General features: G+C 43.4%; 1 protein-coding gene and 1 long non-coding RNA gene across 2 annotated transcripts; both read right to left on the reverse strand.

Moving 5' to 3' along the window:
• Positions 1–18,528: 18,528 nt before the first annotated feature.
• On the reverse strand, positions 18,529–19,894 carry LOC135278388 (uncharacterized). The gene is made up of 3 exons (XR_010345902.1): positions 19,828–19,894; positions 18,895–19,019; positions 18,529–18,667 (listed from the first exon to the last, which is right to left on the reverse strand). It is a non-coding gene; the product is annotated as an uncharacterized LOC135278388 (long non-coding RNA).
• A 2,955-nt stretch (positions 19,895–22,849) lies between these two features.
• Positions 22,850–25,994, reverse strand: KCNE4 (potassium voltage-gated channel subfamily E regulatory subunit 4). The gene is made up of 2 exons (XM_064385989.1): positions 25,776–25,994; positions 22,850–25,387 (listed from the first exon to the last, which is right to left on the reverse strand). Exon 2 carries the CDS (start codon positions 25,359–25,361, stop codon positions 24,870–24,872), a length of 492 nt encoding a protein of 163 aa, XP_064242059.1. The 5' UTR covers positions 25,362–25,387; positions 25,776–25,994; the 3' UTR covers positions 22,850–24,869.
• Between the last annotated feature and the right edge of the window lie 946 nt (positions 25,995–26,940).

A 26,940-nucleotide genomic window follows, 5' to 3' on the forward strand; every position in this document is an offset into this window, starting at 1 on the left:
TAATTCTGTCTAAGCATTGAAGCTCTCTCTAGTTATCCCTGGCAAAACACACTGTTCCATTCATTTCCCAACAACAATTGTTTATTTCTTCTTCCTAATAACATCAGCTGCTTTCAGCTCTGTTGAGTAATGTAAATTAGTTATTCTACACTAGAAAGTGAGTGAACAAATTGGCCTTGCTCACAATAGCCTCTCAAGCAGGAACCATTTGCCAGAGATCAGAAGATGAGCAGCTAATTGTGGCTTTCTGAAATGCTTTCCATATCCTCCCCTACAGAAGCAGTCTTTCTGCTTTATTTGGCTGGCAAACAGAAGCAGAACTGTCCCTGTGGAGGTGGGCTGAGCTTCAACACGGTGATCTGAGCTTTCTCAAAAATTCAGGTGTTTTACAGTCTTAGATTTTGGTTTTTTCCTTTACAGACATTAAAGTCAGCTTCAAAACTTCAAACTTGATCTGCAATATTTATCACATTTCAAGCTAAGCATTACGTTTCTGAAGCATTTTAGGATACTAGAATGTTAAGTGACATGTTTTCTAAGGATGAGCACAAATATTTCTGCTGCTGGAGGTCAGTGTATTTTAAACAGTTACAGAAGTCACAGAGAATAGATGCTCCCATCCATGCTACATGGCCTCTCGTTTGAAGCACTATTCCTTTGTAGACTCTGCCTACAGCACCCACCTAAAGCAAGCCCAGTCATGATGATAAAAGTGACCACAGAATGGATGCCAAGGATTAGAGAGGCCACAAAGACTGACAAGATAAAGAAACTTTGGCTACCTTTGTACTTACTGAATAAAACCCATGGTGGCATAATACAGAACTTTAAATAAGCTTAGAAATAACCTCAGAAAGCACATGAAATGTGATTCTCAAGCACAGAACATAGCTCAAGCTGGATCACTGAAAAATTGCTCTTTGATGATCACATTACTGTCAATTCTAATAACATTACAAGAGAGAAAACACATCACAATTCCACCACAAGAACATTAAATTTTCTAAGAGAAATGACAGAAAAATTGTTAATCTTAGTTAAAAGAAAAATTAAAACCGCAGCTACAAGAGCAGGGCAATTGCATGCAGCAGGGAAGCAACTCAAAACATTACATAAAGACTCTCAAAGCCATCTGAGGGAAAAAAAAAACCTCCAAAAGCAGCAATAAGAACAACAAAGTGGTTAAACTTCTGAGAAGGATGGATATAAGAAGATAGATTTTATTTTTTTTTTTTAATTAGAAAATGTGGAATATCTGGCTAGATGAAGAACACAGGAAAAGGAATTAATTCTGTCAAGTTAAAGGTAAAAGCACATTAAAAAATATTTTCATTGTTGGCATAAAGTACAGCTTGCTATAGGTAAAAAGACTGCTAATAAAAAAGCTTTGAGAAAGTACTGGAAGCCAGGAGCCTGCCAGAAAGTTTCTGAAACCAACAGATCATAAAGACATAAACACTTAAGCAGATAAGCCCGTTTCAGAAACACGACTGAATTCTTTCCGTGTGTGTGCAGCACAGAGGTCAGGCAGGTTCACCTGCTAAGCCAGGCTGCCAAGGAATCAGTCTGAGGAGCTGCCCCAAGCCAAAGTGATCAAGAGGCAGCTTCTTCCCAGCTCTGTGTCATGAGCTGCATCAATTGCCAGGACCAGGGAGGGCTCACCCAGGAGTTCCAAGGGACCCTCGTGTAAAACTTTGCCAGGCCATGACAGTGCACAGCTTGTCATGTAAATCTTCCTCACTCGCAGAGGAGTGTAGTGGGCAAACACCTCCCACATCTGCCAAATGGATTAAGGGTGTTCTTGCAAAAAACAGACCAAAGAATTTAACTGCTGCTTATGTAAGCCAGCAAAACATTTACTGTGTGTCAGAATTCATAGATACTGGGATAAATGTGATTTAATGAGGAAGAGCAAATGAGCCTTTCAAGCACAGTGATGCCTAGGAAAGTTATCAGAATGCTTCAAGTATTGATCAGTGTGTTAATGAAGTGATTCAGTGTACTAGGATTTCCCTCCAGAGATTCTGACACAGCTTTCTTGGAGCCACTACTCTCCTGTGGACTCTGATTTTGCTCTAGGATAAAGCAGTGTCTTTAAAGAATTACTGAGCTCTAATAACAGAAACAATGGTTTAATTTTCAGATTGAAATACATCTTTAGAAGGGTACTCCAAAAACCTATACTGGGACTTGTGCTACTCAGCATTTTCTTAATCTGAAAAGGCCAATCAGGGACAGAAACAGAGCAAGAGAGTTTGCCAATAATAAAAACAGGCAGGAAAAAAACCCCAAAATGAAATCCCCATTCTGGACAGTTAAAACTTAAATTGAACTATGAAGGATCAGAAGCTTCCCAGTATTTGGTAATTAGCTCATTAAATGAAAATAGAATTTATTGTCAATAAAAAGATAGTAATGCACATGGGGATAAGCAGCCTTAACTGTTCCTATGTGGTGATGACCTGGTTTTGCCATTAGTATTCACATCTATTATCCAAATTTTGCTGCAGGTAACAACTAAAATAGCAGATAAATTGTCAGAAAGTAGCTAAAAATACCCAATCTAGTACAAATTATTTTGTCATGAAGAGGTAAGAAAATGTGTTCTAGTCAAAACCCATTGTTCACATGTTAGACAATATGTTAAAGTCAATATTTTCTTTTACTGCTCTCAGTCTGAAAAAGACAACAGAAGACTTAGAAAAGGAATTGGAGAGCATTTTGAGGAAAGGATCACCTAATAAATGACAGGGGGGGTTGTGGTTTTTAATTTTTTTTTGTTGATGTTGTTTTGGTGGGTGCACTGTTGACTTCACCAGGACTCAGAGATTTTATTTTTTTCATGAGGGAGGTAAAGGAATGGATGCCTTTATGCATATTAAAAAAAGACTTTTTGAGAGGTTCTCAGCAATACAGAAAGCAGTGCATTTCATCAGAGGTCTCCATCTTTCACACACAAATTGCACCTCACAGAGCACAGTGCCAAAAGCAGTCAGCACCATCTCTGTAGTAGCAGTTACCACCATCTCCAAACAAACCAACTCCTGGAACATTTTGGTGTAAATAAACTAAGCAGTGTATGATACCAGGCAGAACAAAAAGGAAAAAAAAAAACCAACCCAAAACAAAGGATCATAAAAACATAACTCCCCCAGAAAATCTTAGAACTCACAGGAGCACAGCCCACAAAAGCTCTAGTTTCCTGAAAGTTCAGTATTTCTAATTTATAAGCATCTTTGGACAAGAAACAAACAAGAAAATACTAAGTAGGGGAAAGGGAACACAATCTTAATTTTGGAAAAACACAGTAGAGAGCTTTCCTCAAATAACTTGGCAGCAGGCTTTCTAGCTGTCCACATGCAACAGCCCCGAGCCACATCACAGCCCAGCCTCACCAAATCCCACTTGGAGGAGTACCAATCCATGCAATTCTTCCCAGCCCCAAGGCAGCCATTTGATCACCACCAAACACAGCTGAGAAAAAATCAGGTTTATTGTGGTCCTCAGAGATATCACAGCTTCATTCCCACCCTGTGAGCTCTCTCATACAGGAGCTCAGTGCTCAGAAATTTGGGCAAAATCTCAGGGGCTTGCAGCCAGCTCCTTTCTTCTCCCAAGTCTCTCAGCAAGCCCTCACCTCATCCAAGCCCAAGCAGGTACAGCAAATTCCTGAGTGACAGGCACTTCCTCTTCAAATGAGTTTCTGTAAAGCATCACTTTGCCACACCACAAATAGAAAAGTCAAACTGCACCAGAGCTTCTCGAGTGAATCCTTTTGTTAGATTGCATTTGACCTAATCTGCAAATGCCAAAGTAACAGAGGTTTTTTGCCAGCTCTTCAGCACAGGTTTATCTTCTGTCCAAACCTGGTTACAGCCAGCTCTCCTTCACCACCCTGCTCACCCTGCAAAGTGGGATTGCACATCACTCACATACTTTGCAGAGGGTATTTGTTGTGCCTTTCATTCAGCAAAAAGCAGGGGAAAAATCCCACAAAGCAGCAGCAACAATACAGCAGGAGCTGCAGCTCTTGAAGTTGAGACAAATAAAACATGGAACTGCCTGACAAACAATCTTTTCCCTTTACCTTCAACATGCAGTGGGAAGATGGACAAAAGAAAGGAGAAGCTGTCCATTTTCCCCTCAAAACAAACTTTGCACGCAAAGCATGTCTCAAGGTACAGAAGTTTGCTAAGTTTCACCTTGCTAAGGAGAACAACCTGCAATTTAGATATTCTTTTCAATAAGCATCATTCTTTATAAAACCCTGTCAAATAACTGGAGAGGAAATCTCTCTTAGAGATGCTGTATAAGCAAAAACTAGACAAAGTAGAAACTTTCAGAGTTTGTTTTGCTTCCAAAAGAAAACTGAGATATTTGTAATTTCAGTTAGAGCTCAGCCAGCAGAGCCTTTCACTGCTACCTCAGATTATTTCTGTGCTGGTGGTGCAGCCAGCTCCCTTTGCAGGAAGATCAGCTGTGCCTGGAAGCTGCAGTCTGAAGGCACTGTCCCAAACTGAGCTAGTCCACACAGACAAAGGGATATTCCTTTTCCAGAGAATATTACTCAGCAGGAGCAAGGGGTATTTGCCCAGGGGAACATCATAAAGGACAGCAATACTGCAGATTTCCTCAACCCAATTCCAAGGAAGATACCAAAGGGCTCCTGGGAGAGCTGCCACCCTGCTGGGGAGGTGGCACAGCCAGCACACTCACTGAACCTGCTCACTGCTTTGCTGGGTTCCCATCAACGTCATGCTGAGCATTCAAAATGCACAGAAAATTAAAACCATGTATTGAATTGTTTCCAAAGTCAGCAGATCCAATTAGTCCTCTGTTTTTTACTTCCACAGCTGTTCACTAAGTGTCTAAGAGGAGCACAGATGAATGTTAAGGTACCAACTTAAACATTTTCCATATGGGACCCAATTATGTGGCTTGGATTCTTTTAGTTTGGAATATTTGAATATTTCTAGGTCTTTTTAGGAATAGCACACAGGAAATAAAATCTAATTTCCTCAAAAGTAAGGATAAAAGGCAGTCTAATAGTCACCTTCAATGAATCTGCATAGTTAATCATCACTAATGTGCATGAAAACAGGAAAAGTAATGGACTCTCAGAAGTCCCCTCTGTGTTGCCTGCTGCTGTCAAATACATAAAAACACCATTACCATATGGAGATTGCAAAATTCCTGTGTTCACTCATGCTTAAATCTTAAGCTCAAAGAAATTTTTTCTGAATTTCCCATTTTTAGATATCAAGGTAGATCTTTTTTTCTGAAAAGTATGAAAAAACTTCTTTCACCTGTTTCAGAAACCTGGGAGTTAAAACCCAATTTAAAAGGAAAACCCAATAACCCCACAAACAAACAGCCCTCCTCCAACAAAACAAAACAAACCCAGCCTCAACCACCCACAAAAATCCTCCTTTTAAATGACAGTGGATAAAGCAGCAGAAGCAGCAGTATCAACAACTGAAATATCTCACATACCCTTCACTTATTAGTTTAATTTTATGGTAAAATTTCAGCAAGTTCGTTGTGCTGGGCCTCACACATTGGATATATGTCTCAGAGAATCTGCTGGTTGGGGATACAAAAATGGAAAATTCATCTGGCAGCACAAAACATGCTGCAGGAGCCAGCTGGGAAGGAAACAGGCTGGCTGTGGAGCCACTGGATTAGCAGAAATCCCACCAAGCTTAGTTTATTCACTGTATTAGGAAACCAAGGGGTGAGAGGAGCTGCCTCCTTTGGTCCTGGTGTGTCAGGAGGCCTGGCAGAGGACACTGAAAATGGCTTTTATTGCCTTGGCTTTATGTACACCTACAGGAGCCAGACTTCCACAGGGCAGAAAGCTGGAGGAGGACAGATACTTCCTTGGAGTATACCAGGGAGAATCCCCAGCAACACCACACATACAGGGTCAGGTCAAAGATCCCTCTAATCTGCTGCTTTCCCCCACAGCAGCTGGGATGCCTGGAGAAAGTAGCACAAGTACACAATAATATTTCCCAAGTGTATCCTCCCAGCTCTGGACTTCCTCAGCCAGAGACTGTATCTACTGCTCAGGAGCCTTCAGTGGAAGTTTTTCTTCCATTGATTTGTGTAATTATGGTTTGAAACATTTGGCCTTCAAAACATCCTGTGGCAAGGCATGCCATCATTTAGTTATGTTCCTATGGAAAAAAAAAAGTAAGGGGGGTTTTGTTTGTCTTAATCTTGTCAGCTGGTTACTTCATTATGTACTTATAGACCCTGTGTCATGAGAAATATTGAATATGCCTTCACTAACCACCTTTTCCTATCTCTGAGTTTATAAACTGCCATGGTCTGCCTTTCCCACCCTCCACCTCACATCATATCTCCCAAGTTTAAGGCAGGTCACCATTTCCTACATCTTCACAGAAACTTCTGAACACTATGAGAAGTCCTAAACTGCACGGACTGAGACAAAAAAAAACCCCCACAAAACAACACTATGAAGATGCTCTTTTATTTTTCCTAATTTTATTTTTCTGCCTTCTATATTATTGCCAACCACCATGGAAAACTAGTGCTTTACTCCTACTCAGTCTCTGTGAGGAACTTTGAGTGTATGTTTTGGGGTTTTTTTACTTGTTTTGGGTTTATGTTTTTGTTTGGTTAGGGTTTTTAAGAAGTTCTAGTACACTAACATAAGCCAGATGGAGAATTAGCTCTTAATTATTGAGACCTTACAAAAACATCATAGATATGAGGCATGGCTTCTTTATGCAAATCTCTCCTCTTCAACATATCTATGACTCCTAATTCTATTGTTCATTGTAATTGCTTAATAGTTTTCTCCTGTAGAAAGTCATCCTTACCCAAATTAATCTTGCTGGATTCCCTTAAGAATCAGCATCAATTTACCATCTGTTATTCCTTTGCCACCAAAGCTAATTTAACTCATATATTATGCACCACAGTTAGCAGCTCAGTAATTTCTGTTTGACTACCTTCAAAACACCCAGGCTACACTCTTCAGCTTTGACAATTTGTTACTACCCATTTTTAAGGATTTGTTCCAAAAACTTCTGACATGACAATACCTCTCTGAGAAATAGCTCAGCTCAGTTAGACCAGCTCACACCAGTGCACACACACACGTAAGAGTGGGATTGCCCCACAGCAAAGGCTCCTCAGAAAGAGCTGGTGCCACAGTGATGTATTATGCAATCAGAACACAACATTTACCTTGGAAATGTAAATGCCAAATTTGGAAAGAGTCAGAGACCCTTACCTTCACCCAGACCAACATTAATGCTGACACCATTTATAACTCGCCACAGGAAATTTCCAAGCTGACTGGCAAAACTTTTTGCTAGTTCTGTGTGCTTTAAAAGTCTGAAGACTAAACATTACATTAAGCTGTAAGCAATACCTCCTAGGATCACATTACTTGAGGCTAGGGAGAGTACAGAACGTCAAGACTGAATTAATACCTTCCAAAGATAAGCAAACAACAAAGTGCTTTGTCCTCAGGGCCCTTGTTGTTTTGTAAAAGATTGCTAGCAAAGCCAAAACCCACATGCTTTCAGGTTTAGGCTTATGTATGTAAGACTTATAATATGAAAGCAAAGTTTCTTGAGGTTATATAATGAAGGTTATTTGAGAAAAAGGAAAAAAAAATAATAAATTGACCAATTTGCACATGCACCCTTCCTTTCCTTCGCCTCATTCTTTCCATTTTCCCCTACTTCACATTTGAGTTCCTTCTGCTTACAATCACATCAAGATTGTTTCTTTAGCTTAGTTGTAAGTTTTGGTTAGAAAGAACCAGCCCAAACAGAACAGCAATTGTGCTTATTGCAGAGTCTTAATTAATGAAGTGTTCCTGCTACAGCTCCTGATTTCCCAAAAGATCCTCCAGTTTCACACTCCAGCTTGGAGCTGTTGCTGCCATTTAGCTGATGCTTCAGACCCTTACTAAAAGTGATGCCTTGGTGAGTTACTCTGGCAGCTCTCACAGCTCTGCTGGACAGGCATGGTCCTCAGCTCTGTATTTGCACTAGACTGACAAAAACAATAAGGACAGCCTAGCTAACAAACCATAATTATCTAGGAGTCAAAAAGACAAATGGGACTCATCCCTTAACCTACATACTTGCTCTCCTGACATCATAGGATCCCTGCACAGCAAAACCCCCTTCGATACTGCCCCTCTGCCTGACCCCAGGACCTGTGGTGCCTAGTGCTTTAGAGAAGGTGACAGGAAGGGCAGGAAAGGATTATTTAGGGCTGGCAATTCATTCTTTCTTAATATATTACCTTAAGGATCACAAGCAGAAAAGCAAAATGTAAATCCCCACACAAACAAACACCAAAACTATCTCCCTATGTAGAAAACCACATAATTTCACTAAATCTAGAAGTCTGAACCCTGTTGAGAACAACTTTTTGCTTGGGTGAAGTGACCTTTTTTTTTCCTCACAGGGGAGACTGGAAAAAAAGAAGGATTTCACATCCTCTGACTTATTTTGTCAGGTTGAATTTGATCTTACCCACATCATCTGTTCAGACAGTGAACACCAAGAGCTCCAAGGGAAAGGAAACCAGACAGTTCATGAGAAGAAATAAGATCTTTTGAACATGAATGTCACTGACTATCCCATCCTATCAGGCACGTGCAAGTGTTGCCATCCTCAGCCTGATGCAGTTTCTATCTACGTTGCTTCTGCTGAAGGAGCACCATTCCTACCTTAATTCATACACTCCCACTGCCTTTCCCAGTGGGTTTCTAAAACCTAGGGCCCCAAATTAATGGCTCTGTAGGAAGTTTCACAAAACCCAGAGCTAAAGCAACTCAGCACTAGCCAACACCCCACCTGCAAACCAAAATCCTCTCCTCCATCAGCAGGGCTGTGAAAGACAACAGTGGGGAGCACAGAGTGCAACAACCCAGCCAGGCTTGGTCCTTCCCACATCCCTGGCCTGGAGGCTCAAATTTGACTCTGAGCACTACAATGTGAAGAGCTGCCACCTTACAGCCCTGCAGGGACCAGCTGGCCCTGAAGGGGTGGTCAGGTCATTGTTTCAGTGGTGTGCATTCCCATGGCATGTGCACTGCACATCCCTGTCCCTTCCTGGGGAAATTGGGGGTCAGGTCAGCAACTGAGCAAGCAGGGGAAAACTTCAAATACCTTTCCATTTCCAAAAAAACCCACATCACCCAGCTCTTTTCATTAGCACTAATACTCAGACCTTCAAATATGTTAGTGTGTTCAACTCCTGTGGAATTGTTTACAGATAAGGCAATTAAATATCTAGAATAAAATCTTGATTGACTTAGGTGATCTATATTTTTTTTAGATATTTAAACAAGTCTGAGTCATAATACAACAGAATAAAGAAAGGAAAACACATTTGCAGAGACATCTCAAGGATAAAAAGCAGCAGGAATTAACAATCCTAAAAGCAGCATCCATGCCAATGAAATAAGACAGCACTGGCTCTGCACACATTTAATACTTTGTTCTTATCCACTCTGAAAGACAAAGCTACCTGGGTTTTTGAGGTATTTTTGCTCAGGCTTTCTTCTCAGCTAAGAAAGTCAGATAGGTATGAGCCACAAGAATCTTTAAATTCTAGCCATAAAATACAGCAGGTGCAGCTTTGTCTCAGGACACACAAATTGCACCACACAGGTTGGAAGGATATAGAGCCTATATGTACATAGTCTACTCTGGAACTGCATGATTAGGCCATGTGGGTCATTATTAAGAATAAAATGAACTGAAGGATTTTGCACTGTCAGAGAAGAAGAAATGGTAGAAGCCTTAATTAGGTTTAACAGACTGGAATTCAAATTTAGAGTGCTTTGGGATTAAACTGGAGTTTTAAGATTAGAAATCCATTTATAAGATCTGATAGGCCTGAAGAAAATGCCTGTAAGTGTTCCCTGGCACTGGAGAAAGCAAAGCACCAGGCAACAAGAAGAGAATTGCTCCCTCAATGTTATCTTTACATTTAACAGGTCTGGTCTCACAATGCCACTTATTTATAGAGAACACTAGAGACATCTTAAGAGCATATGGGGCATGCACAGCACCATCCCTGACAAGTCAGCAAGGTCCTTTCACTGTGTGTACTGTGAGCCCCACGTGCCCCAGGGAGCTCTGGATGTGTGAAGTTCCTGCTCTGCTCCTCATGCACAGTGAGCCCACCCCAAAGAACAGCCTGGTTTGGTCTTTGGCAGAGCATGGAGCCATTGGAGCCTCTCTCCTCAGCCCCAGCAAATGGAATTCTTCAGGACTGCTGCACATGAGCACAGCAATTTCACATACACTGGCTTTGGGGCAAGTTTAGAAGTATTAAACCAGTACACCAGGGACCTACAGCATTAGCCTTAAATCACTGTTAATAAATACACCACTTTGAGGAGCCCTTCCCAGTCCTGCCTTGTGCTCACACAAGGCACAGTCACTGCACTCTCCTTGCTTGGCACCATCTGTACCCACAGAAGAATGAGCTGTTAGAGTTATCCAGAGCTTGGAGAGGTCATGGACACCTAAATGCAGACCACTGCTCACCTGAGAGCCTCCTCAGAGGCTCACACAGAGCCTGCCTCAGCATGCCCTGGTGCCAGGACCCACCAGGCACCTGCAAACAGACCCAGACATGTGAAAGTTGTGCCCAAGGGCAGCACTTATTGCTATGGCGATGTGAGAAAGCCAAAACTTTCTAAAAATAACCTGAACGGCAATTTCAGAGCCTCTGTGTAGTCAAAATTCTTTAAATTCTGTCCTTAAGTAGACCTGAAGGTTATGACAGCAGTGATATAATCTTCCTTTATAGCAAAGATAGATACCCAAGCCCTTTGTTTGCCTGCACAGGTGACACACAAACCCAAACAATCCTTCTTCACTTTTAAACAATTATTTCAGTCACACTGAGGACAATCAGTTTCAGCTGCCCCTTATGCCTTGCATCTCTCTGAACGGAGCCTTTTCTGAAAGTGGCACATCACAGGAAACCACATCATTTTTTAGAAGCAAGTAGCTAGAAAGGAACTTAACAGTTTAGGTAACCTTCATAATATAGGCAAGATAAAAATCAGCTCTTAATTTGAACAACAATCTTCTCACCTCTAAGGGTCTGTGCCTAAAAACTCCTTATGACAGACCTACCATTTTTAGTGGGCTAAATTCCAGCAGTGTTACAAACTGCTTTCACTACAAGTGTGACCAGATTCTTTCCTCCCAGGTCAGGTACTGAGCTGTTACATGACCCACCATGCAGTGTCCTGCTTGCTTTACCACCCCACTCTGGGCTGTTCTCCTCTCCCCAGTATGATATTGTGCAGCCAGACCCCAGAGGAATGCAAATCCTCTTCAAATAAGCTTGTGAAGGTTCCTCTGCCACACCTGCCATGGGGGGACTGTTCAGCTGTTGGCTGCATGGATCAGGTTGGCTGGGGGAGAAAGGCACCAACACTGAGATGTTACTGCACCACTGTTGACTGCCCCACTAGCTAGCTAGAAACAACTATAGACATGTAGCTGAAATTCAAGCTTTCTTATAGATTATGCCCAGCATTTTCATCCTTCCTGACTCTGAAAGGAATTTTATTTATCCCACTGAAAACATATGTATAAGGAAATGAGCAGAGAATGTTGAGAGTTGTCCTGAACTGATCCAAAAGCCTGTGCTTATGGGCTTGGGTTTTTTTTGTAGGATTTTACCCCTGACATTCTGCCCACTGCACCTTCCCCAGTACTGTCAGCTGCTAAGAAAAAAGACAGGACATATTCTCATCAAAATCTAAGGTCTGTTTCCAGTTAAGGGTGCAGTAAAATAACATGTCATTTATAAAATCAGATGGAAAAACCCAAAGAACGATTTAAAGACAGGCTGGTTTCTTCTCAGAGAAATAAATGTCAGCCTAGCTCCACTTTTTCTTTTATGCTTAGGATAGACTGAGAAGAAAAGAGGTCAGACGATCCTTTCTGTCTCATGAGCTGAATATTTCCCTTATTCCTGCACTATGAAAGCCAGTTGCAGCTAGCAGCACCTTTAACAAGCACACCGAAGCAGTCACTGGGATCCAATTATCGCTTTCGGGTTGTTTTTAGATATTAACACAGTTGTCAAAGACTTTCCTATTATCCATTGCCTGCCTGACTCATGACCCCCAAACCACATCCCAGATTACTTTGTCTCAGCTCTCTGTTTACCACATCTCTTCTCCCAGCCTGCAAGCTCTGAGTTGAGTTGCTTGTTTTGTATCCCCTCCTTTAGCAGGTGGCAAATGAGGCCCCACTTTGACAGACTCATGTGAATAATGCTTTTAGCCAAAAAGATGATTTACAAATTTCAGTAAGTTGATGTTTCCACACCAAAATCTAAATCAACACAGCTTTTACTTGAGACACAGTTGTTTCAACAAAGCATTTGCTTCTTAAACAGCAGAATAAATGATAGGATATTTCATTCCCTGATTAAATCCAAGAAGCAATGTATCCAGACTGACTTCTACCTATGCCCTGAGAGAATCCACATCTCTTATGGGAGCACTGTGGCTGCCAGGCTACAGCATAAACAAATCTCACAGCATCTTTGTGTGCTTGTACAATTTTATACCAGTTATAGTCAGAGCAGATTATATAGCAGAAATTCAATATATTCTTGCCTCTGCATATTCACTAACAATCATATTAAGGAGTATTTGTGATTTCTTTCTCTCTGGCTCAGGGAATACATATTTTATACTGTAGGGACACAGGTCCAGTGGGACACATTGTGGGTGTACTGCCCTTTCTTCCTAGCATGCTCAAAAGTGCTGGCAATTCAGTGGGAATGGATTGTCCAGCTCCACCCAAGCATGGACTGAAACTGTATGAGGGATTTCCAGTTTCTGGGCAAATGCATTAACCCCTAAGTTTAGTAAAAAGGAAAAATTAATCCACTCCCAGGAAAAAAAATTAAATCCCAGGAGTAACTACTCAAAAAATTTGACCTGAATTCATAAATAGTTTTGGGATGACCTAAATACCATTTTCCCAACAAACTTACTATTCACCAGATTTTTTTCCTTCTGACTTTGCAGGCCAGTTGGCTCATTTGAGGTCCCTCACTATAGGCATTAGACAACAAGATTTTCTGGGTATACAGCTCAGATAGAAAGGAATTCACTATGGGATTCCTCAGTCCACTCTTAAAAATCTGCAGTCTGGTTTTCTACAGTGACCATCATCACAAAGTTATCACGGTGAGGAACGCAGCAGACAAAATGGCCATAGCTATCCTGAAGGATGACATTCTCCCAAGTGAAAGGTCACAAAATGCCTGACAGAATTGCCCTTTTCATAAGTCACTGGAAATATTAAAACTCCTGAGAAAAGAGGATGACACAGTATCAACCTCAGATACAAAGCAAAATGAAAGGGCAGATAATTAGTGGTTTCACAAATATCAACAAGGCAAAGCTAGAGCAGAGCTCAGCCTGGGGGGAGGAAATGCTTTCTGATTATCCTGTGATGGAGCTGCAGCTGTGGTCACCACCACCAAGGACTGCCCACATCCCACTGCCCCCTCCATGGGCACAGCCCAGGGACAGGCACTCCCTGGATCTCTGCACAACCATTCTGGACCTTCACAAGGGAGCTCTGCAAAGGATGAGGAGATGTTAGAGCAGTTTGTGTTAAAGCTGCAGCAAAGACAAAGCAGCCATTGGGTAAGCTTGGCACATTCTCACCAGCCTGCTCAGGGATGTGGATGCTCTCAGCTAATGGGGCCTGACAGGCTGAGCAACCAGAGACATTACTCAGGCTGGGATGTGTAATTAAACCATAAAGTGTGTCCTGACACTGCTACTGAGGACTAATCACAGGCTTTGGGGGATGAGAGAGCATAAAGTTGCGAGCAGCAGCATCTGAGAGGTGTGATTAAGGAGGAACTCACAGGGTTTGTTATTCCTCTGGTTAGCCTGGTGCTGATGGACCAGGGCAGGGAATTCTCACAGAACTCTTTCAGAGATTCCCCTGTGGGGCTGCTATGGGACTGCAAAGGCACTGGCTTGGGCTGTGCTCCACAGAGACCTCTCAGAGACGTCCCATGGGGCTCAAGCCCTCTGCACCCCCTCTCTGGGCTGCATGCCACTTGCTGCCCTTGCTTGGAGGCAGGAATTCTCATTTTGAGGCTTTTATCACCTGACAGCTTCTTCTGAGAGTCAATCAGTGTAATTAAGAGATTTTTTTCAACAGCTTCCAGTTGCTCCATGCACACAAATAAACAGCCAGAGGGCTGCACAGAAACACTGTGTTAAGGCAATTGTGTGGCCATAGCTCATGTCTGCCCCATCTCTGCAACAGCTTTCACCACTCCTGGCAGACTCAACCCCCACAGCAGGTGGAAGGGAGAGTTGGGGCACCCCAGGTGCCAGCTTGCCCCATGAGTGCCAGAGCTGTGTGTCAGGGCAGCCTGTTCCCTGTGCAGCTGAGCCAGGGCACAGTGGGCAGAAAAATGCAAAACAAGCATCTATGAAGAGCAGGTTAAAAGCAGGCTGTGAGTTAACCTGCTCTCAGGCACATCTGTGACTGAAGGTGAGAAACCTGGTGTGAATTAGACCAAAAACCCCAAAAGACTCAGAGCAAAGAGACCCCACTGACATACCTGGAAACCTAGGGCATCCAGGGCCACTGGAGCTCTTTTGAGGTCATTTACAGGGGAACCCCACTGGTGCAAGGAGCCAAGAGCAAACCTGCACCTTTAGTGGGTTGAGAAGAAATATGGAAAGCTAAAGAAACAGGCCTTATTTTAATACTTCAATTTTACTTCTACTGCTGCCATCTTGTTGCAAAAGTTTCCTACCTTCTTGGGCAGCTCCTCACAGCTCTGACTCCTTCTCAGCACAGCCAACAAACTCCATCCTCCCTTCTCAATCAGCCAACCTACTCTTTTGCAATACCTATCCTAATTGGCTCAAGCTGTGGCCTATTAAGGGCAGGCTTGTTCCTAATTCTTGATAATTAGCACAGCTGTAACTCCTTAGGGATGAGATTACCTTCATCACTATCTCTATTTTCCTACACTGCACCCATCCACATTGTACTGTGACAGACAGAAAGTGACCCATGGTGCTGAGGAAGACAGGGGAGCCCATGAAAACTGAAGTACTGGGGGAAAGTGCTGGATCAAAGCAAATGATGTTATGTGTGAGGATGAGCTGTCCTAACAAATCTTCAGAGCTGCTTTTTTAAACCTTCACCTTAGAGAACGGGTTCTCTAAGCCAGCTGTGTTTTTACAGCTCCAGCATTCCCTGTTTGGCTCTGTCTGGGCTTTAACATGCAGATCCCATGGCAGCACAGGGACAGAGGGAACTTCAGCCAATTTTCAGTAATCAGGGGAACGGTTGCAGTAATTGTCCATGTTCTGCTAACCTCACAATGCCTGACATAATTATGAAGCCATTATTTCCACACACAGAATATATCACCCCTGATGGATCTTGTGAAAGGGATGAGGGGCAAAAAAGGGCTGAGGGCTGTAGCTGACATTAGGGCAGGGTGCTCTCTGCACTGGGCCACAGCTCAGCTGGTAACTTGCAGCCCAGCCTTCCCCTAGGGCTTGGTAGCACAGTCACTTTTATGGAGCCATGCTCAAATGGAACAGTTTGGCCTTCAGAAGCAACAATAGCTTACGTGCAGGACTCCCTAAAAGCACAGGTCCCTGGAGAGGAGCATGAGGATGTCTACAGGAATGAGCTGGCTGTGGCCCGGGGCGGCCGAGCAGGATCGTGTAATCCCTTACAGACCAAAGAGAGGAGTTAATCATTTTCCAGGCAGTGCTTCAAATTGGATCACTAGGGATATCTGTGAGGATTCCAAAAGCAATGTTCCTGATGGTCATTAATGTGCTCCCAGTGACGTACAAGACGCACATGCACACCAACAAAGCAGAAGTTAGCCTGGAAAAAACCCGGCTCATGTGAAAAGGTGCACTTACAGTAAATTTCATTGCAAGGGACTCATTCATTGCCAGCACTATATGGCAATTATTGCTATTACTAAATAATGACTCCCACTGCCCTTCCACGTGTGCTCCCAGCAAGGGGTGAGGGAGCGGGATGCAGGGCATGTGTACAGCCCAGCTTCCAGCCTTGAAAGCTCCAAGGGGCCACGCTCTGTTTCCATAACACTTTTTACATGCTTACTTTTATGGGTCTCTTGATGACAATCTAAATCCTGCCTGTTCTTCAATAAACCATTAATCTTCCAGATAGAGTTCAGGGAAGTTGCTGTGTAGCAATAAAATGCATGTTTCCAGAGCCCAGAGGGAACAAAAAGGAAAAAAAAAAAACCAATGTGAAAGGGAGAGACATTGTTTCTGAAAGACAAATTCCTGGCTTGCAGGGGTTGGGGGGCATGTAGGGTTATCTCCCCAAATCCTGCCTGGAACCTGTCCCTCCCCTCACCACACGCTGATGCCACTTTGAGTGTAACATCTGTGAGAAGATCCATCCTCCAACATCACCATCAGTGTAAAAAAGGAGCTGCTGGCCCCTCTACCTCCCATCCTCATGGCCCAGAAGCCTTTTGTGAAGAGTGCCAGCTGGGACTGTGCTTCAGTGAGCAGATAGCAGCTGGGGAGTGTCAGTGATCACACTGCCCCTGCTAGGTCTGCCTTGGAGGTCGGTGGGGAGAAGGCTCCACCATTCCCCACCAGCAGCCACTTCAGCAGCTACCCCACATCACCCACTTTACATTCTGCTTTTGCAGAATGAAGCGTAAAATATCTCCTCTTTGTCTTCAAATGACTTCCTGCAGTGTGCTGAGGAAGCCAGCCTCACAGAGCCAGTGGCACAAAAGCCACCAAGCCCCCGCACCAGGGTTGGTCAGTCCTGTCCTGGGCTTGCATTTGAACTGGTGACCCGCTGCAGAAGTCACAAATTCTGTGCCCCATGTTATAACAGGAGAAATGAACACAATCCCTTGTGCTTCCAGGCCCTATAAAATTGATGGTAACCATATGTCAGTGTGTGTAGCTGGTAGGAAAGCACGTACTGCACTACTCAAAAGAGATGGTAGCAGTCAGCATTAAAGAGTGCCAAGCCATAGAAAAAAATCAGGTTCAACCTAAGTGCCTTAAGCTGTGTCTTTAATGCAGTAAAGAAAAAGAAGGCAAGGATAGGCCTGAAAAAATAATTTCCCTGGGCTACGGTCCTTTAGAAAAATGGTAGAAAAGGAAGAAAAAAGAGGCACATCAAGAACACACATACAGATATAAGTACAATTATTGGACTCTTCCAGTTCAAACTGACACATCTCTCAACAGAAAAAGAGGGAAAATCACTGTCTGTCTAGACATCATAAATAAATAAATACAAGGACTCAGATAGTCTATTACTATTACCCTCAACTCCTGGGTTTCTGATATTTCCCTGGCACACATGTATATCACAAATATTCCTATACAGCACACTTTTAGTCTCAAAGCTCTGTCCATTCTACATGAATGTTTTGTACTCTTCACATGAATATCATGTTCTTGTTGTTCCTGATGATAGTACTTCACAAGACAAACTAAAGGTCATGGAAGAGAAGTTGTGGAAAAATTCTTTTTAATGACAGAAGAAATTCTGGGATATGTTGAATGCTCGTCATGAGTTTTATTAGGAAACTAATGCATAATGTACTGTGTAAATGTTTACACAAGCAGTAAGTAAAGTACCTATAGACGACCTGAAAAAATAAAAGCCTTGAGCAGCCACCTCTAAAGCAGCATTTTACTTGCCACTGCAGCATTATGAAGGTCAGCCCTTTCAGCAGGCATTTGCACCTCTCTGCAGAAGTGAGCTGCATGATTATTTTCATCTGGTCTTGAATTCTTGATGAATACAGGAGAAAAAAAATCTTTACAGTGAGCATCCATCTGAGATACACATCCTGGCCAAAGAGCAGCTAATTAGATATGACTAAAGTTAATTATGATTAACACTGAGCAGACAGACCCCGAGAAATAGAATATGACAGGGCTCTTGCTGCTGTTTCCTCCAGTGGAGGCACAATGAGCTGTTTCTCAGTAAACAGGGGTAGGTGCTACCATCACATCAGCCACTGGCCTCAGTGCCATTTCTTAGATAACACTCACCCCTGTAAGCAAAGCCAACAGCATCCTTTGGAGTAAAATCCTGTGCAGCTGATGAAAACTAACCCATATGCCCTCTGTGCACATCCCCCAAATTTCCACAGTGCTCTCATGCAGTGATGAGTGAGGAAAGTCAGATCTGGAGAAATGTCCCGGTGGTGCTTGGGCTTTCAGCAGTGCCAGCACTGCTCTGTGCAGTGCCAGGATGTCTGTGCAGTGCCAGCACTGCTCTGTGCAGTGCCAGGATGTCTGTGCAGTGCCAGCACTGCTCTGTGCAGTGCCAGGATGTCTGTGCAGTGCCAGGAGTGCTGCCTGTTTGCCAGTGCAGGGGCAGCACAGAGCCTGCAGGCTGGGGAGCAACCTCTGACCCTCAGTGGCTGCTGCTGCTGACAGGACTGGCAGCTGCAATGGGTCCTTTTGTAGCATCAGGTGTTTGTAAGGAAAACAGTGGCATGGATCTAATGTTAAAGCATTCAAAGAGGCACCACAGGAGCTCTTCTGTGTTGTGTTCAAGGCAGCCTGTGTGCCTATGCTCAAAGCAGCTCTGTCACTCCATACCTATTGTTAAAAAATAAGAGCAGCATCGGTTTTTCTCTTCCCCTCTCTTCCCTTACAGGAAACCTTGTTCAATCAGTTTACCCTGATCTGAGGAAGGAGAAGGAGGATGTACATCTTTAGAGGTACACAGTTTATATTTCCTCCTGAGGAGAAGGAAAGAGTGAGCTTTTGTGCATTGGCTAGGGTGGAATTCAAAACCGCTTGCCTGTCTCACTGCCTCCTCTCACCTGCAGTGTTTAGCTGATGTTTTTATTGCTGGGATGAGACACAGCTGTCCCAGGGATGGCTAGGCTGGGGACCAGCCCCACAGCAGGCTGCTCCAGGTCCAGCATTCATAGGTAAGCTGCAGGGCCTGGAGGCATCACAGGATAGTTCCATCTAAACAGCTGGAGTTCACACCAGAGGAAATTCTTTAACTGGTTCCTGCTCTAAGGACAAACAACTCTTCTGCCTTCTCATTTTCCATCAGAGCTCACCACTCTGAAATTGTCAGACTAGTTACCTTCACATCAGCCTTAGGCAGGGAAGGTGTGCTCTCCTTTAAAGCTTATAAAAGGGAGTCTTAGCCAAAGCAAGTAAGTACCACAGTGAACCTCGAGCTGAATGGGGAGCTGAATTTAGTCTCCCATATCCCAGAACTACTGCCCTGCTCTCCAGCTACCAACAAAGCAAGAATCCCTGTTACACAGCTCCTGAGGAGGGATAAGATGAAAATTCCAAGTACTAGAAACTGGCATTTGGTGCCAGTGGGTACTGTTGCATAAGGAGGGCAAAAAAAATTTATTGTTCCTAAGTAAGCATAAGTTTTATATTTATACCATATCCTTCATGTAAAATTCACAAGCCTTTCATATCTATCAGAAACATCTCATATTTTCACAGACAGCAATATAAGCAGCTTCATACAGTAATCAGGAGAAGCACGGGCCAGTTGAACAGATTACAGAGAGACAGAGCTAGGAACACAGTCTGTAATGCATCATCCAATTGCCTTTATTACCCTTTTTTAATCACTTATTTGTGTGGCAAAAGCCTCAGTCTAACCTGACCTAACACAAACTAGAACCTTACCCAAACCAAACTAAACTAAACTTTGAAAAAGTGGTGCTCATGAGTTTTTGATTATTTTCTGTTGCTTTCCTATTGCAAAGGTTTCATACCTTCTTGGTGATATCTCACAGGCAGCTCCTCACAGCACTGACTCCTTCTCAGCACAGCCAACAAACTCCATCTCACCTCTCGACCAACCAACCTGCTCTTTTATAATACCTCTCTTAATTGGATCCAGCTGTGGCCTATTAAGGGCAGGCTTGTTCTTAATGCTTGATAATTGGCACAGCTGTAACTCCTTAGGGGTGAGATTACCTTCACCACTGTCTCTAGTCTCCTACCTTCTATCTATCCACAATTTTCCATTTTCTTGCCTGGTTGAGCTGGTTACAGAAGTGTCAATGCACTAAGAAGGGGCAGCTATTTTTGGCTGTACACAGTAGGACCTGCAGAGATGTATGAAAATTGAAAAAAGACAGAAGTAAATCAACCAAATACACAGAGGCAAATATGATCAGTGCATGAAAACCAATAGCCTAAACAATTTTACTAAATTTTTTTGCCTTTTAGATCCAACTGTTAACTCAGGAAGAAATCATCTTCCCACTAGGACAAGATCTTAAAAGATTATAACATGACTATGGTAAGTCAACAAATACAGGAGAGCATGGTCCAGCTTTGTCACAACTGCACCTGGCACATCCAACTATTCTGTGCTGCACCCCCTCTGAGCACCTCTGAGAATTCTCATTTTTAGTGTGGTAGGGACTCCTTTCCACCTAAAATTTTTATGAAAATTAAAGGCAGATGGTTTTACCTCTTGGTTGAAATGGCTGCAATAAAAGCATGGTCTTCCTTGGGGACCTGTGTGCCCCTTTCCTCAAGCAGTAGACATACCCTTGTCCAGCATCGTGCACTGAGGACCTAGAAACAGAAATTACTCAGAATTTACCCATTTCCTTCCTTCCCAACTCTTTGAGAACCGATTTGGTTATTGGTGTGAAGGTGGGCACTTGTCTGAGAAAGGGCCAGATCCAGGGAACACTCTGTGACAGGGCCGGGCTAAGGAGGGCAGTTTTGCAGTGTGGTAGCACATGAGGCTCCTGGCCTTGTCCCCATCTGTGACCTGTGCTCTGGTCCTGGGTAAGTGGATTGTCTCATTAACCTTCCTTCTCTGGTTAGCTCTGTCCTGGGCTAGAGCACAGCCGTGCTGGGAGAGCTTGGGAGATCCTGTGCCTGGGGAAGAGACAGGTTCTGCGCTCCCCTTCATTTATTCAGCAGGCTCAGCCTGAATGAGTGAGCTCACAGGTGTGTCTGAACCTGATGCACTGGCAGGATTTAGGACAGGTCCCATCACAGATCCCAGCGTGGCATCCTTGAGAGCTGGCATTTCTATTTGCAGCAGGTCCTGGAGCCAGCCCATGGACACAGGCCACATGTGGCCATCTTCTCCTTTTCCCTCAATGGGGGTATGTGTTGACTTCTGCAGCAAATGTATGAGGTATAGCACTGCCAAGAAAAGGGAGCCTAATTGCTGTGTTCTTTTAAAGAAGAATGCATTTTTTTAAAACATCACCTCGATTTAGTCAAATTACAGTCAATTATCATGGCCTTCAAGCCAAGACCTATTAGCTCTGAATCTAACTTAACTCAGTTACTGAAGCACACTGGAAATGTCATTCATTTTGGAAAAAAACCAATATTATTACATTTTACTCCTTAGTAGTCAAAAGGATTTTGAAACAAGATTAATGGGAGCAATTTTTTTCCTTCTATCTGTAGCTTTTGAAGATTAGTAGCACTTCTTTTATTTTGGAATAATAGCTACCTGGCAGTCTAGGGTCACTGGGCTGTCTTCAAGACATCATTGCATCCACTTGCACATGCATCTATAGCCAAAATAGATTTTTGCTGCTTTTTTTTTTCCCTGTAATGTCATCAACATACTGATTTGGACAAAGACAAATGCCTTAGGACAAAGGCAAATACATTCAAAACTATCTACATGCTTTCTCCAACCCCACAACCCCAGCTCCATCACAATCTGCGAGAAGGTGGCCAGATTTTTGTGTTCAGTAGCTCTTTTTGGTGTAAATAGGCCCCAAAGCAGGCAGTGATTCCCTTTACAGCAGCTCAATTTAAAACAAGAAACTGCTGGAATCAGCTACCTTTTTGATCCGTGCAGCAGAGCTGTAATTTCCATTTGGTTCTGTTTTTCCTCCTTATCACCAGTGCTGTCAGAATTCATTCTTGATTCACTGCTGTGGCACTGGAAGCCCTGAAACCCGAGGCAGCAGTGGGTGAACGTGGAGATGTTTGGGCTGAGTGCTGTCCCAGGACACCGCGGCTGGCCCGGAGAGCCCACGGCTGCAGGCAAACACTGCCTTGCTCATGGGTGGTTTCAGGTCCTCAGGAGCTCGTGACCAGGCCCCAGAATTATTTAATAGAGCCTGTTTTGTGGGGAAAGTGAGCAGATATAACTTTTTAGCAATTTGGTTTTGAAACAACCTCTAATCACCCCATGCATGCAGATCCTCACCAGCGCTGGTGAATCTGTACATGTAACTCAACAGATTTTGGGAAGTTCAAAGTTGCCTCTAAACATTTATCCCCTTCTTAGGGAGGCAGATTCTGAAAACCTCCTCTCTACATAGTACTGGGAAAGACAGAGCAGCACTGAGAGCCAGGGTCAAAGCTTGTGACAAAGCCAGCTGTGTGCCATGGCTGTGAAGTGGAAATCCAGTGGGATCAGAGATCTGTGTCAGATACTTGTCCATAACCTCAACCCTAGCCCACTCAATTTGCTACAATGCAAACCTAACTCTGAAACTCAAAATGCAGACATCTCCAGAGGCAACACAAGTTTCCATAGCAGTTTTGCCAGCCTCCCCAGCATCCCCAGGTCTTTGCAGAAGGGTATCCCTGTGGTCCTGCTGGCACACACTCACGACCTGAACGTGCTGCCCAACAGCCAGCAGGGACCAAAGGTGGATTGGGAGCACCTGGCCCAGCCCTGCGGCCAGCCCTGTACTGTAAAGCTCAAGGAATCATTTCAAAAAGAGGCTTAGAAAAGGAATTGTGCCCAGTCTTGTTACTGGAAACCTATTTGACGTAGTGAACAAACATGGAGACTTTTCCAGGAAATGTGTTTCTTTATTTAAATAAAATTAGTGCCAGTAGAAACAATAAACTTTAAATACATGAGACAATTATATACAACTCGATGTTAGGAATTATATACATCAGTTTTTTACACATACAAATACATTTATACCAAAAGTAAAGGACGAAGGAGAAAGCAATGGAAAATGTGACAACTTGTACATGTCAGTCTCATTTGGAAAGTTTCAGGATTCAAGTGATTCCAGGCAAAGTGCCAAACTTAATTTGGCTCCTTTCAAACTTAAAACAGCCCCTTTTAGAGTAAATCTACCAAAAAGCTTTATATGGTCTGATCCAAAGTTCAGTGAAGCCGATGGAAAAACTCCCGCCGCCTCCAGCCTGCCCCAGTCGGGCCCTTTCGGAGCACAATGGAGCCTTTGTTCTGCTGTGCTCAGATCCCAGATCCTGCATCCCATTAACCCTCCGAGCCTCCCCAGCAGCACAGCACAGCACACCCTGGCTTCAGTTCATTCCTGCCCTTCTGCATTCATGGTTCTCGAGCTGTCCCTCAAGCTCTAATGCCAGCGGATAAATCACAGAGCTATTTTAGTGCAGGAAATACGTGGAGACATTTGGCAAATATTTTGCTGTGCAATGCTTTAGATTCAGGCTCTTCAGCCCTCATGCTTCAAAACTAATCAAAACACTGTAATAAGTTATTATAAAATATAAGGTATGCTTGAAATATTAATTTTCTTCTTTGTATTAATTTTTACTTCTTGTAAAAGTGCAATAATTTAGCAACAAATTTCATGAGCATTTGAAAAATGTCACAGTACCATTAAACTGGGGGAAGGGGAAGTCTGTGGTGGTTTTAAAAAGTAGTTACTAACAGCTTCATAGAAATGCATGTGTAACATGCGAGCTGATTTAAAAAAAGATGTAACACAATGTTTACCTACACTGGCTTAAATAGAGCAGAAAGTCTAGGTTCTTTAATGATGTAGATGGGTACAATTTTACTCACCTCAAATAGAGAATTTAACTCCAACAGATAAGCACAAAATCTTGTGATGGTCCCTGACTCAGCTGAGGATTTCAGTGGGGCCAGGAATTCACCCTTGCAAGGTTAAATTCCATTCAGAATTCTACTGTTTTTCAAGGGGGCGTAACAGAGCAGCATCTGTTTGAGTCTTTCTACGTCTTACAGCCTGTAACAAAGATCTTTTAACATCTCCTTTAACTTACAGATCTTTGCCTTTAGTGACCAAATGCACGCATCTTTTAAAAATACAAAAGTGAAAAACGAAACCAGCTTTCCTGTTAGTAACTCAGTTCCAGGCTGGATTGCAGCAGAAGGTGGTGAACCTGACCCAGCCAGTGAATGTATAACTTCAGCAAAGACATGGAGAAGTGTCATGGGTCTGGAGCCAGCCTCTACAAACTGCAGGAACTCAGTGCCTCTTTTTTTCTGCCCTGTCTTTTGTTCCTTCTGTACCTAAAGCCAGTCTCCAGCCAATGCTGCAATCTCCCTTCAAGTACAGCATCAAAAAATTTTCAGCTTTTGAGGCCTCATTGAGCAAATGTGCTGCTGGCTGTGGTTTGTCATAAGAAAAACACAGTAAGAGTATTTCTAGTCTATCACAGCTTTGTGTGAATGAGCGTTACCCATCATCTTTAAGAACCAGGCACTTGCATGAGGGTAACTTCCCCAAACATTTCCCAGATATTTACAGAATTCTGAAATACGCAGAGACATGCCAGTAATAATTACCTCATTAGAAAATACATATATATTCACCACGTTCTTAGCTTTCATAGTAAGAAATAATAATGGAAAAATTCAAATTAAGCAACCCAATTATGTGCAAGTTACACTTTGAAGTTGGCTACCACTGCTTCCTTGTCCTGCCAGCTCTCAGGAACACCTTGGGCCCAGGAGCACAGATACCTGTTCAGAGTTCATTGGAGAGCAGAAAAGCAGAGCCACAAGTTCTTGGTGGGAGCTCCACTCACGCTTTGGCAGCTGATCAGGGGAGCCCTGCAAGTGCTAGGAGTTCTTCTGGAGGTTTTCCACAGAGCCCTCGCTGCTCTCGTTGAGGGGCGTTTCTGACACTTCCCCCAGCTCAGTATCCAGCACTTCCTCCTGGATGGTGAAGTGCACATCTGGGGAGGAGGACTCGGAGCTCATGCTGCTGCCTTCCATGGAGCAGATGGCACAGGACAGGGATGGCACCATGCTCTCCTGCAGCATGTTCAGCATCGCGGGGATCTGCACGGATTTCAGCCCTGCTACGGTTGGTAGAGGCTTCACAGCTTCCCCCCACTCTCTCTCCTCGTCTTTGTAGAGCAGAAGCAAATTGGATGACTTCTCTTTTCTTTTGGATTTCATGTAGCCAAGCATTATTCCTATCAGGAAGACCCCGTAGAAAGACATGACAATCAGAATGTAAAAATACTCGTTGCTGTTGTTCTTCTCTGTGCCGGGGGATTCAGCATCGAGCATAGCTTGGGTCACATTTGCATGGTCCATCTTCAGCATGGAAAGAGTTTTACCAGAGCTAAAGCCTAGAGGAGAATGTAAATGGATATGTAAGATCAAACTTCAGAGCAAAGGTGTAAAAGAAACACATGGAAAAATGTTACCCCAAACTCTTCCTCATTCCTTGTAATTGTAAGCTTGCAAACCCCACACCTGATTCAAGCTCTCATAGCTAGGTATAATAAACCTCTGCATGAGTACTGTAGGTGAATGAACTTTTATTCAGATACAGAAAACATTAAAGGAAATTATAAAACCCCAATCTATATGATTAAAAAAAGAAAACTATATAGAAATTCTCTGCTAGGCACTTATAGTTTTGTGTTACTTGATCATGTTTCCATGGTGGGGGAAAGTTAGAACTATTATTTTGTTCAGTGATGCAGGAAAAAAAATAATCAAAAAGCAACTTACGGCGGTATGCAAATAATTCCTCCTTTTGCAAAGCTCAAGAGACCTTTCCTCCACCAAATGCCGGGTGTTCTGAAAACTTTCCTCTGCTGCAGTTGGAATAAATAGCTCTCAAGAAATGTTTCATCACGTGTTTTAGAGGCACAGTTTATAATAGTTTTGTGTTGGAGTCAACAGATGAACTTGAAGGATTGCAGTTCAACCCACTGAACTCTTAACAGCTGTGAAAAGAAAAAGAGTTGGGAATTCAGATTTTACTCTTTCCTAACCAGTTCCACACTGGCTCTATCAGCTTGTGAATCTGTTTCTCTAACATCCCAGATGCTAAATCTAACCTCTTACCCTGAGAGCTGCTACACAGAATGGAAAACCTGCAGATTGTTATTCTGTGTTTGTCATAACATATAGAAAAATATACATGTGCATTTTATATTAGACACTACCAAGTTATTTACATGTCTGCTATACAGTCTTCTCTAAAGAGACAGAGGAGGAAACAAGTTATTTCCTTTGGTCAGGACTAGAGATAAAGCTTTAGAAAGCGTGTGCAGAACAAAGTGGTGACTTTCAACTCACGCTGCAGCTCCACTTTGCCACAAGGTGAGGGGCTGGGGAGAACCTGGCCCTGAGTCTCGAGTGAGTTTTGGATGGATGGGTGCTGTTGCTGCCAAACTTTGGGCATCAAAGCAGCAACTGTGGGATCGAGGTTCTCCACATCATCAATGGAAGGGTGCAGACTCCTCCGGGGAGCAATTTGGAGCTCCTGAAGTTTACAGCTGCTTTTGCCTCCACAGAAGCAGTTAAGAGTTAATGCTGTGGGCAGGATATTATGCCTAAATAGAGGCCAGGGCCACTGAGCTAATGGTGATTGAAGCACAAAGGGATGTTAGCAGTTCCTGGGCAGAGGGAAGCTCTCTGAGTGACTGCTGCAGGCTGCTGGGCAGAGCAGGACACCTCGCAGCCCACGGGGGAGCAGGGGTGCAGCCTGGGTTGCAGGGCCCACAGAGTTCCCAGTCATCAGCTCAGTGGTACAGGAGGCTCTGAGACCCCCTTCCAACACGTAAGCAACAGTCCAGGCCATGGGAAGAAGGAGGCCCAGCTTGCACCTTAGGGATTTCATTTCCTTATCCTCTCCATCCCCGTTCTTCACACACAAAGCCCAATTAGT

This window comes from Passer domesticus, chromosome 11 (assembly GCF_036417665.1).
Source record: "Passer domesticus isolate bPasDom1 chromosome 11, bPasDom1.hap1, whole genome shotgun sequence".
NCBI lineage: Eukaryota > Metazoa > Chordata > Aves > Passeriformes > Passeridae > Passer > Passer domesticus.

What these genes read in the sequence shown, in the direction of transcription:
- KCNE4 (XM_064385989.1), bottom strand. Translation starts at nt 25,361, where the DNA reads ATGCTGAAGATGGACCATGCAAATGTGACCCAAGCTATGCTCGATGCT.